Genomic DNA, 11936 nt, shown 5'->3' with positions numbered 1-11936 from the left:
CGGAAAGCCTTGTGGCCAATGCTGCAGCAGATTGATGCTTAGTATGAAGCCCCTGAGGAAGAGGTATTACCAACAGTTCAGTACTTTCTTCATGACTCTGCTTGGCCCCTTCTCTAATTCCGTTTATTTTCTCTGCAGCAGGAGGATGGTTCGGAGCCCAAGAACGATGATGGCTTCACTTTCAAGTTCTTACCAGTTGCCCCCATAGTCTTGTTTGGCAAGAATGCACCTCCCCCGTCAAAGGTCATCATGTGGATCCAGCCTGATTCTGCAAAATCGGCCTCCAAGCGAAAGCGAGCCTCCGACATTGCTACCCCTGAGCCCAAACTAAGGCGAGAAAGATGACTGTCAGGAGGATTCAGAAGGAAGCTGGACCATCCTCTAACGATCAAGAAGCTCCGAACGTCAGCCAGGTTTGGATTGTCCTTTATAATTGGTCCTCTGAACATGTATACTTCGACTTAATTGCTCTTTCCTTGCTTGCAGGCTGATATCGTAGATATTTCCAGCGGGGAAGAGCCAGTGCGCCAAGTAGACCCAATTCTAGAAGCTCCAGAGAACCCTGTGACAGCAGTCAACCCCTTGGTCAACCTCCAGGATCCGATCTTGGAAACTCTAGAGAGTCTTGCAATAACAGTCGACACTCTGGTCAACCTTCAGGAGCTGCAGGAGCCGATTGTCACCTCATCGGCTATCAATCCTTCTCCAGAAAGGGTGCGTCTGCAGGAGCCGATCGCCACCTCATCAGCTATCATTCCTTCTCTAGAAAGGGTGCATCTGCAGGAGCCGATCGTCACCTCATCGGCTATCAATCCTTCTCCTGGATAGGTGTGTTATACCTCTGAGCTGTTTGCATCTTCCTTCCCTGTGCCATACTAATTCTCTGTCTTCTTTCAAGGTCTAAACCTCTCGGAGTTGCTCTCATTTGACCCTGCATTCATCAGCTCGGCCATACTCAAAGTGGACGATCATCAGCCACAGCTGTCGGGTTTATTCCACTGCCCACCGAGGGGTATACCCAAGGTGGTAGGTTTTGGGTTGGGATGCGCTGAGATCAGGAACTCGAAGGTGCAGACAACACAAGATTTAGACAGGTTCAGGCTGCAATATGCGTAATGCCCTACATCCTGTATGATGGTTTGTATTGCCTTGATGTTGATCTGGTGATCTCTGTTTTGAGGGGGTCCCTGCCCGCCCTTATATATCCAGGGGGACAGGGTTACATGAATCCTAGCCTGATACTAGCTTAGGAAACGTACTCAAATACAACTCGAGTAGTTTCCTTCTGTATCGACTAGTTCTACTCCTTGATGTACACAGCCCCGTGGCCCCGGGTCTAACAAGCCCCCGAGCTCTTCGTAGCTGAGTACTGCAGGCTCATCGAGTACTTCTGAAGCAGTCTTCGACTTCTTTCGAAGCTCTGTCTTGAAATTCCTCTTCGAGTACTCTTCTGACTGCATCGAAGCTATGAGGTGCTCATGCCCCAAATTCTTTCTTTTGTATGGGGTGCGATGAATAATCGCACTCCATATGGAGTAGCCCCCGAGCCTTAGGTTGAATCAAAGAATCAAGCTGAGGGTCAAACTAATCTTGAGTCTTTTCTTCTTATCCTTCGAGTACTTTCGAAAAATAAGTAGTCGATGCCACGTGTCTCACAGCCCCCGAGCCTTGAATCCAAATCTCTTCAAATTTTGGAAAAAAGGATCCCAAAGGTCGTGGCAAAAATGTTCCCTGTTGAGAAAATATAATTCAAGATGATGTAATTGGCAGAAATTAAACTCGAAATTCGAAAAACCTCTTTTTTCGGGACAATTAACCCTGAAAAAATGGTTAATCAAATAACTGCCCAACAAATCCACCAAAAACCGCTCGTATTCCAAGTATTCCCCTTGTGCGACGCTTCATCTTTTGCACAGTAAACGACTGCCTGACCGCTGGTTATTTAACCTCACAGTCAGTTAGGGTTCTTCCCATACCTTCAGATCGTTCGCCGCCGCCAGAGAAAAAACAAAAACCTCCACTAAACCTCACCCTGCTGCCACTCCTCTACCACCCTGCATAGTCAAGATCCTTCAAGCCATCGACCGTAGCCCCCGAGCGTCTTGCGAACAACAACTCGTGACTTAACAGATCCGAAATGGCGCCAAAGAAAATCAACCAGAAGGAACTGAAAGAGGCGCAAGCGGCAACCAGCGAGTGGTCGATTAGTAAGTGCTCTCACCACCATCTCGCAAATTTAGTGCTGGGGGGTCTGCTTCAGGAGAGAAATCTCATCAATTGGCGCCTTGCCCTTCACGATCCTTTCCCAATGGAAAATGTCAACGAGATCGTATCGTTTTGCTCTTTTTCTGAACGGGGTCTGGCCCTCCCCACTTGCTCGTTCTTCCGTGACTTTCTTTATTTCTATGGGATTGAGCTGCAACACCTCAACCCTAACTCAATTTGCCACATCTCCATTTTCATCCACTTCTGTGAAGCCTTCCTTGGAATTGAGCCCCATTGGGCTCTTTTCCGCTACCTCTTCCGCATGAAGCCCTAGCCAACCGCCAAAAATCCATCTGTGATAGGAGGTGCTGGTATCCAACTGAGGCAACATGCTAGTGATAAATACGTCTCTTACAAATTTCCTTCCAATATCCCCGGGTGGAAACAACAATGGTTCTACATTGCAAACCACGCCCCCCAACTCCCTGTGCGTTCAGGCAAACCTCCTGTTCAGCGCCCCGAATGGACACTGGAGCCTGCTAAAGCAGAGATGGACTAGGTGAATGAACTGCTAGAGTTGATCGCCGCACACAAAGAGACAGTGGTAACCGGGGCATCCGTGATGTTGTCATTCTTCAAACGCCGAATTCAACCCATCCAACAGCGCCATACATTAGGATTCGAGTACCTAGGTACTGAAGACCCATCTCGTATGTGCGCAGAGGAACTTGGAGACAATGCCGCACTTGTTCGCGTCAAGCGAATTCTTCTGGATGTGGAAACCGTCCCTTATGTTCCAGCAGGATTTACAGCCCAGAATCGACCGGTAAGTGTTCGACTTCTCGACTTCTCCTTTGTTACGGAGAGCTAAGACTGATTGATGAACTTTTTACATAGGATCAAACGGTGTTGTACCGGAGTTACCCGCCGCAACCCGATCTTCCTCGACCCTATCACACTTTGCCCAGCGCCGCGGCAGAAGCAAAGAGAGCAAGAACCGCTGGCAACGAGTCGGCCGAGGGCAGCCGGGCAACCGGGGAGAGGGCGCAAGCAAACAACTCCTCCGGATCATCCGTGGAGTTATCCGACGACGCGCCTCTAATCCCCCAGCGCCGCCGGGAGATGCGAAAACGCAAAGCCAGCACCGCCGACCTCGCCGGGTAAATGCTTGTCAAACTATAAAGGTATCGAGTTGTTCTGCTGAATACTGATGACAACTCTGTTTTGTAGTCCTTCGTCTTCTCTGCCAAGCCCCCAGTGCCAGAGGGTAGTCGAAACACCCTCAACCAGGAATGATGCACCAGAAGCCAGACCCACAGAGGCTGATGGGGCGGACCCGTTGCCTTCTCCTGCAGGTGAAGTAACAATCGCCGTGGAGGGCGCTGTATCGGGGCAGCTCGCGCCCTCGACTTGGGCATCTCGCGCCCTTGACTGCGCTACCTCCGGGTTGCTGGCGGCCTCGGCTGAGGCAGCTCCATCGCCAGCGCTGCCAGCCCCCTTGACTTGTACACCTTCACCTTCAACTGCAAACACCGTGGTGAAGAAGCCATTGAGACTGGTGTTCAAGGATCCAGCAATAACCCAGTCTCACGTGTAAGCACTACTCTGGATCCCGTCGTTAGCCATGTATGAGATTCAAAAATATCAAAACTTTATGTTGTCTGGAACAGGCCCGCATCGGCAGTGGTGCTGGATGAGCCAGGACTCGAGTTGGCTCCTTCAGCCCCCGAGCCCTCGCCCGAGCTAACCAGCGCAACAGAACCAGCAGAAGAAGCGGCTGCAACCTTGCCTAGCTCACCGCCGCCCGAGCCCCAGCAAGCAGAACGCGAAGCTGGTGGCGATGAGCAAGTCGAGGTTGCCATTGAAGGGCCCGCCAAGAGTGCAGGTAAAGTATCCGGCTACCCTCAGCCATAGTCATCACTTGTTTAACACTTACTTTATTGCGACAGCCGCCCAGCCCTTAATCGTTGAGGTGGTGGGAGCTGTAGAGGGGACTAGCGCGCAGCCCGCCCTTGGAGAAGAAGTCGAAAATATACTCCAAGCCATTAGCAAGTTTGCCCAGGTAAGAGTCACATGCCCTACTGATGCTGAGTGTGGTTGAATCGTTCATCTCGATCCACCGGAAATATGCAGGACACGAGCAAGAAGACCCACGAGCAAGCCACCAGGCTGGAAGAATCCGCAAGGCGCATTGACGAACTGACGCGGGAGCGGACCAGCCTGGAGCGTGCGAACGCCGAGCTTCGAGGCCAATTCAAAGAGCAGCGAAAAGCGCATCAAGGTATGACGGATCTTACGCGCAAACTTGTATTATTTGGCGATGTTTGTGTATTCTGAAACCTGTTCATCACCGTAGAAATTAAGAAAATCATAAATTATAAAGAAGAGCTTCTTACTGAGTTGAAGAACATGCTCAATCGCCGCGCAGATGAAGTCGAGAATCTGCAGAAGGTGATGGCCGACACGGAGAAGCAGTTCGTCGACTGCCTCCAGCAGATCAAGACTCTAGGCGAAGAGAAAGAGAAGCGCCAGAAAGAGTTGCAGGAGCTGAAGGCGGCAGCTCAAGAGCTTGTTGAGATGGTGGACCCGTAGGAGGACAACTCCGAAGGCGAGCCCCCACTGGTAGATCGGATTCGAGGAGCGCCACAAAGAATCTTGGACTTCGTCACCAAGGCCGCCGCCACCTACGTGGGTCACGCCTTAGGGCTAGTACGATCATACTGGCCGAGGGCTTGACTTGAAGTACTCGTAGGGGGCGTAGCTACCGACTGTACTGACGAGAAATTCCGCGAGTACTTGGTAGAAGCCAGGCCGGTAGCTGAAAAAATTGTAGAAAACATGGTCCAAAACTGAGCCCTTAGTGTTTAAGCCTTTTGTAATATAAGAGACCGCAGTTATTTCTTATGTAGCCTTATGAGAACTCTGAGAGTATTGTCTCGCCTGAGGCAAAGACCTGGTACTTTTGAGTGCAACGACTCAGAAGGTAGCCGATATAGCTCTGCACGGGAGCTTGTCGGATAAGCCAGATGGAATCCGACCGAGCGGATCCACCTTGCCCGGAGCGCGCAATATGTGGCGCAGCGACTAGGATGCCTCATAGCAAACAGTCAAAAACTACCCTGAGTATAACGACATCAGGGGTAGTCGATACAGCCCAGCGAAGGGACAAGCCAAACAAGTTAGATAAAACCCGAACAAGTCGAGCCCAACGAGTCTGGAAAGGACATGATTATCATCATGACGACACAAATGCGTGTAGCAAGAAGTCGATTTGAATAATATGGGCGTGGCCAGAGCCTCCGCAGTGTATTCGAGAAACTACCTTTCAGGTCATGTGGCATAAAAAGCCACCATATGGACCCAGAAAAGGAAAATAACCGTGGCGCGTACAGGAACTGGGGACAAGTCCCCTTAAGGGTAGAAACGTCGCAGGTGTTGTATATTCCATGAATTGGGTACATCCTAACCGTCGGGGTGTTGTAGTCGATAAGATCCTGGTCTTGTAACCCTCTTGACGATGAAAGGTCCCTCCCATCTTGAGTTAAGCTTGTGCAAACCCAACTCATCCTGAACGCGACGGAGGACGAGGTTGCCTATGCTAAACGACCGTTCCTTAATGTTGCGATCATGATATCACCGGATCCCCTGCAGGTAACGGGCTGACTAAACGAGAGCAGAGCAGTGAGCCTCTTCGACAGAATCCAGCTCCAACTGTCGTGCTTCGTCCGCCTCGCCTTCTGTATACATCTCGACCCTTGGGGATTTCCACATGATGTCCGCTAGGAGAATCGCCTCGGAGCCATAAACCAGAAAGAACGGAGTCTGCCCTGTGGCTTTGGACGGCTGAGTCCTGAGCCCCCAGACAACGTGTGGCAACTCGTGTATCCACTTCCCGCCCTTTTTGGTATTGGCATCATAAAGTCTTTTCTTGAGACCATCAATGATCAAGCCGTTCGCCCGCTCGACTTGCCCATTTGCCCTTGGGTGTGCCACTGAAACGTACGTGACCTCAATGGATGAATTTTCACAGAATTCCCAGAATTGGTTGGCCGTGAAATTTGAACCCAAATCAGTGATAATAGTGTTGGGGAAGCCGAAACGATGCAAGATATCAGAGAAGAAGTTGACCACCCTGTTTGGAGTAAGCTTGGTGATCGGTTTGAACTCGATCCACTTGGTAAACTTGTTGATAGCCACAAGGACATGAGTAAACCCCCCTGGCGCCGTTGCAAAGGGCCAATCATGTCAAGGCTCCAGCATGCAAACGGCCAGGAAGGTGGTATGGTAATAAGGTTGTGAGCCGGGACATGTGATTGCTTGCCGAAGAACTGACAATTTTGACATCGTCGCACCAGGTCCTCAGCGTCAGACATGGCGGTGGGCCACCAAAAGCCAGCTCGATACGCTTTGCCGACTAGCGTGCGTGACGCTGCATGGTTACCGCATACGCCCTCGTGTATCTCTTGCAAGATGTCCTGGCCCTCCTCTGTTGTGACGCACTTCATAAGCACGCCAGACCGTGCACCACGTCGATACAGCCTGTGTGCGACTAAGACGAACCCCTTGCTCCGTCGCATGACGTGGGCGGCATCAGCGCTCTTGGGATCCATCCCTGCCGGTAATACGAGATCTCGGATGAAGTTGATAAAGGGTCCTCTCCAGTCCTCGCCAACCAGCATAACCTCCCGCTCTGGCTGTACAGAGCCAGTGCCGGTGGAGACCTGTGGTGAAGGGCTGATGGACGGTTGCTTCAACTCTTGAACGAATACCCCTGCTGGGACTTGTGCTCAGGTTGAACCCAGCTTAGACAAGGCATCAGCAGCGACATTGTGCTCCCGTAGCACATGATGAACTTCTAAGCCAGAGAATTTGTTCTCTAGTTTGCGGACCTCCTGTACATAGGCCTCCATGGTCTCTTTGTTGCAGTCCCACTCTTTGTTGACTGCTGGATGACCAAAAGAGAATCACCGTAGACAAGTAGCCGCTTGATCCCTAGTGATATCGCCAAACGAAGCCCGTGAAGCAAGGCTTCATACTCGGCTTCATTGTTGGATACCTCCCAGAGGATTTGGAGGACGTACTTGAGTTGTTCGCCTCTTGGGGATATGAACAAAATGCCAGCGCCACCGCCGTCGAGCTTGAGAGAACCATCAAAATACATGGTCCAATGCTCTAGCTTGTCGACTGGGATTGGAACTTGATTTTCCCTCCACTCTACCATGAAGTCGACTAGAGCTTGGGACTTGATCGTAGTGCTTAGCTTGAAGTCGATCGACAAAGCCCCTAGTTCCACTGCCCACTTTGAGATACGGCCCGTGGCGTCCTGATTGTGTAGGATATCCGCCAACGGGAAGTCTGTGATCACAGTGATCTGGTATTCTTCAAAGTAGTGGCGTAATTTCCGTGAAGTAACCAGTATGCCATAAAGAAGCTTCTGGACTGCCGGGTACCGCACCTTAGACTCCGAGAGTACTTCACTGACGAAGTAAACAGGCCTCTGCACACCGAACGCATGGCCTTCCTCGGAGCGCTCGACAACAATGGCACTGCTGATAACATGGGTAGTTGCCGCAACGTAAAGTAAGAGGGTCTCACCCGGCAACGGTGCTGTGAGGATCGGGGGCGACTGTAGGTGCTGTTTGAGGTCCTGCAGGGCCCGCTCGGCTTCTTCTGTCCAGTGAAATTTATCTTGGCGCTTCAAGAGCTTGAAAAAAGGAATTCCTCTCTCCCCTAGTCGGGAGATGAACCTGTTAAGGGCTGCCATGCACCCTGTAAGTTTTTGCACATCTTTGATTATGGCAGGTGCCTCCATATCAGTGATGGCTGTGATCTTTTCCGGGTTGGCCTCGATGCCCCGGTTACTCACGATGAACCCGAGCAATTTACCCGAAGGAACGCCGAAAACGCACTTGGTTGGATTGAGCTTCCATCGGTATTTCCGTAGGCTGGCGAAAGTTTCCTCCAGATCCGCGATCAGACCCTCGGGACTTCTGGTCTTCATAGCCACGTCGTCCACGTAGTGTCGGTGTTTAACCGGCTGCCCACCGAGGGATATACCCAAGGTGGTAAGTTTTGGGTGAGGAGATGCCGAGATCAGGAACTTGAAGGTGCAAGGAACACAAGATTTAGACAGGTTCGGGCCGCACAGAGCGTAACACCCTACGTCCTGTATGGTGAATTGTATTCCCTTTTGTGTAGAATGACCTAATGATCCTCTGTTTTGAGAGGGGTCCCTGTCCTCCCTTATATATCCGAGAGGCCAGAGTTACAAAGATACAAACCAACACCAGCCAAGGAATCGTACCAGAACATATCTCGAGTTGATTCCCTCTGTATTGGTTAGCCTTATCTCCTATTTAAACGGAATAAATAAGAGATAAATAGAATGAATAAGAGATAAGGCAAACTTAATCTCTTAGACCTCTTTAAACTACGTCATGTACCCAGTCCCATGGCCCCGGGTCTGACAAGCCCCCGAGCTCTTCGTAGCTAAGTACTGCAGGCTTATCGAGTACTTTCGAAGTAGTCTCCGTCTTCTTCTGAAGCTTCGTCTTGAAATCCTCCTTCGAGTACTTTCTTGGCTGCATCGAAGCTATGAGGTGCTCATGCCCCGAATTTTTATTTCTACTATGGTGTGCGATTGAAAAATCGCACTCCATATGGAGTAGCCCCCGAGACTTAGGTTGAATCGGAGAATCAGGCTGAGGGTCCCATTAATCTGCAATCCTGCTTATCCTTCAAAAAAATTTGAAAAATAAGTAGTCGATGCCACGTATCCCGCAGCCCCCGAGTCTTGAATCCAAATCCCACAAAATTTGGAGATAAGGATCCAACAACCGTGGCATGCAGGCTAAAAATGACAACTTGCGAAATTACCAAAATGATGGTATAGATGATGGGTGTTAGATTATTAATTCGAGAAATCCCTTTTTTCGGGCTAACTAACCCTGAAAAAATGGTTAATCGAATATTTAATCCAAACAATCCACCAAATGACCCCTCGACTGCGGAATATTCTCGGAAGTGACTCCTGAACTTCGGAATAGTAACTTTTCCCCACCCCGCTGGTTATTTAACCCCGTGACAACAGTAGGGAAAAAACCGCACTTTCAATCCACATTCTGCCAAAAGCCACCAAAATCCCCAATCTGAGCCAAGCGCCACCGCCATCCCCCCAAGGAGATCCTCCCGCTCCAACCTCCCCGCCACTCTCCCCGCGGCCCCCGAGCATCTCGTGGCCAGCGAATCGGAGATGGCGCCCAAGAAAGCAGAGATCGAAGAGAAGAAGAAGGAGGCGCAACCTTCAACCGCAGAGTGGTCACACAGTAAGTGCTCCCACAACCACCTTAAGTACCTAGTTTCCGAGGGGTTGCTGCAAGAAAAGACCCTTGTCAATTGGTGCCCCTCTTACCGCGAACCTTTTCCCATGGAAAATGTTGACGAAATCATCACATTTCTCTATTTTGCCAAACGGGGATTGGCCCTCCCCTCTTGTTCCTTCTTCCGAGGCCTTCTGTATTACTACGGGCTTGAGCTTCACCATCTCAACCCATATTCTATTTGCCACATTTCAATTTTCATCTATTACTGTGAGGCTTTTCTTGGAATCGAACCCCACTGGGATCTTTTCCGCTTCCTCTTCTGTATCAAACCACAGCCCACCTCCAAGAGCCTTTCCATTGTGGGGGGCGCCGGCATCCAACTGCGTCAGCAGGTTGGCGACAAATATCTCACATACAAATTCCCCTCCAACCTTCCTGGATGGAAAAACCATTGGTTTTACATCGAAAACCATGCTCCCCATCTGTCGACGAAGTCGAACAGACCACCTGTAGTGAGGGGAGAATGGAACCTTGAACCCTCCGGCGGGGAGATGGACCAAGTCAAAGAGCTGCTAGACGTCATTGAGGCACAGAAGAAGAAGGGAGTGACTGGCGCCTCCGTCATGTTCGCATTTTACAAACATCGCGTTCAACCCATCCAGCAGTGCCATCGCCTGGGATTCGAGTACACAGGCCCCGCTGATCCTTCTCGCATGTGCGCAGAGGATTTGCCAGATGAAGTCGCGCTCCAGCGTTCAGCGGGTGCTGCTAGACGTGGACGCCGTGCCGTACGTGCCCATATTGTTTTCCGCACGGAATCCGCCCAAACCAGTAAGTATTCGACTTCTTTTTGCTGAAGATAACCGCTTTTGCTCCGTTACTTAACTGAAAAACTTTCTGCAGGGACACACGGAGCTGTACCGCAGCTACCCGCCGCGACCTGACGTCCCCCGACCGGACCACCTCCTCCCCTCTGCTGCCGCTGAAGCCAAGAGGGCTCGCCTTGCTGCAGCTCAACGCAGCAGCGAGTCCACCGAAGGCGTGGGCTCGCAGGCGGGAGAAGGAGCCGAAGGAGAAACGCGCCAGGACAACTCCTCCGAATAGAGCGTGGAGTTGACCGGTGCTTTGCCGCCGGTGCCACAAGGCCATCGACTGGTGCGCAAGCGCAAGGTGCCGGAACTCGAATCCATCGGGTAAGAGTCTATCGGTTTGTTGTAATGCGGTACCTTAATTCTGAGTCATACTTATGACATCCTCCTATAGTCCTTCCGCGTCCCTCGCCCGAGCCGGGCCCGAAGAAGAAGAGACGAGCCCCCCGGCCGCCGCCGCCGTCACCATCGCTGTGGTGGGGACCACGCCACAAGCTGGTGAAACCCCGCCGCCAGTAACGGGGATGCCGTGTCGGGCCGTGCGAATGAAGAAGGCCATTAAGAAGAAATCTGTACTGTAAGTCTGCCTCTTGTTGCACTGCAAACGATTTGATCTTTCTACTTATGTGTTGACTAACTTCGACTTCATTAGTGCTGCAAGTGCCGCGGACCTCCAGCTAACGCCAACTTCGACTGCCCCAGCCCCCGGGTCCTCGACCCGGGAGGAATCATTGAGTGCTGGGCCAGTCGCCGCTGCGTTGGCCCCCGAGGCATTGGCCCCCGAAGGGTCAGGGCCCGCGGAGCCAGTCCCTGGGACAGACACAACGCTGCCCGACCTGCCGCCTCCCAAGCTCCAACAAGTCGAGGCCGTGGCCAGTGGCGAGAAGTAGGTCGAGGCCCCTGGCGCCGCTCCAACGGATGGCGCAGGTGAGCATCTGACCGCCCCGGCTAGCTGCCGGGATCAACACGCTGTATGCTGAAAACCTTTGTGATTGCAGGTGCGCAGCAACTGACAACTGAAGAAGTCGTGGGCACCTCCGGGAGACCCGATGAGCCGCAGCTGGTTGAGTCAGGCTGTCAGGATGCCGTCGCCGCCGACCTGGCGGGTGACCAGCTATTGTCAGACGGCAACATAGAGATCCTCAAGAATGTGCATGACCTTGCCATGGTGAGGCCTGAAGACTGTACTGCCAGAGAATATATCGAATTGCTTATCTGGACTTCCCCTTTTTGCAGAGTATGATCGCTCACTCCCGGAAGCAAGCAGAGGAATTTAAGGCCATTGCCTGCGACCGCAAGGAACTTGCTGTCCTGAGGAGGTGATGAGGACATCAACTACAACACGAGTACGTCTACGCCAGCAGCACCTTTTCCGGCGACACCAGATGCTCCTCCACCCCAGGCGCCACCTCCTTTTGGGCCAATCACTCGGGCCCGTGCAAGAGAACTAAACTTCGTCATGCTGCTGAAGAACGAAGGCCCAGAAGAATAGATGCTGGCCCAACTGAGGCCTTTGCGTGGGCGCCTAGGGCTGACCACC

At 51.8% G+C, this 11936-nt stretch overlaps 1 protein-coding gene across 1 annotated transcript; it reads left to right on the top strand.

The window, feature by feature from the left end:
* Nucleotides 1–341: 341 nt before the first annotated feature.
* Nucleotides 342–11719, top strand: LOC112892590 (fibrous sheath CABYR-binding protein-like). Its single transcript, XM_025959723.1, has 9 exons — nt 342–413; nt 487–678; nt 3436–3472; nt 3561–3798; nt 3876–4090; nt 4155–4267; nt 4339–4486; nt 11395–11564; nt 11633–11719. Exons 1-9 carry the CDS (start codon nt 342–344, stop codon nt 11717–11719), a joined length of 1272 nt encoding a protein of 423 aa, XP_025815508.1.
* The last annotated feature ends 217 nt before the right edge of the window (nt 11720–11936 follow it).

Source organism: Panicum hallii, chromosome 5 (genome assembly GCF_002211085.1).
Source record: "Panicum hallii strain FIL2 chromosome 5, PHallii_v3.1, whole genome shotgun sequence".
Classification (NCBI taxonomy): Eukaryota; Viridiplantae; Streptophyta; class Magnoliopsida; order Poales; family Poaceae; genus Panicum; species Panicum hallii.
This window is presented reverse-complemented; position numbering and strand designations above follow the sequence as displayed.

Bases quoted from the DNA above. Each gene is read 5' to 3' on its own strand.
- LOC112892590 (XM_025959723.1), top strand. From the start codon at position 342: ATGACTGTCAGGAGGATTCAGAAGGAAGCTGGACCATCCTCTAACGAT. The intron at 679-3,435 runs GTCACCTCATCG...TCTGTTTTGTAG, and splicing joins AGGAGCTGCAGGAGCCGATT to TCCTTCGTCTTCTCTGCCAA. The intron at 4,268-4,338 runs GTAAGAGTCACA...GGAAATATGCAG, and splicing joins CCATTAGCAAGTTTGCCCAG to GACACGAGCAAGAAGACCCA.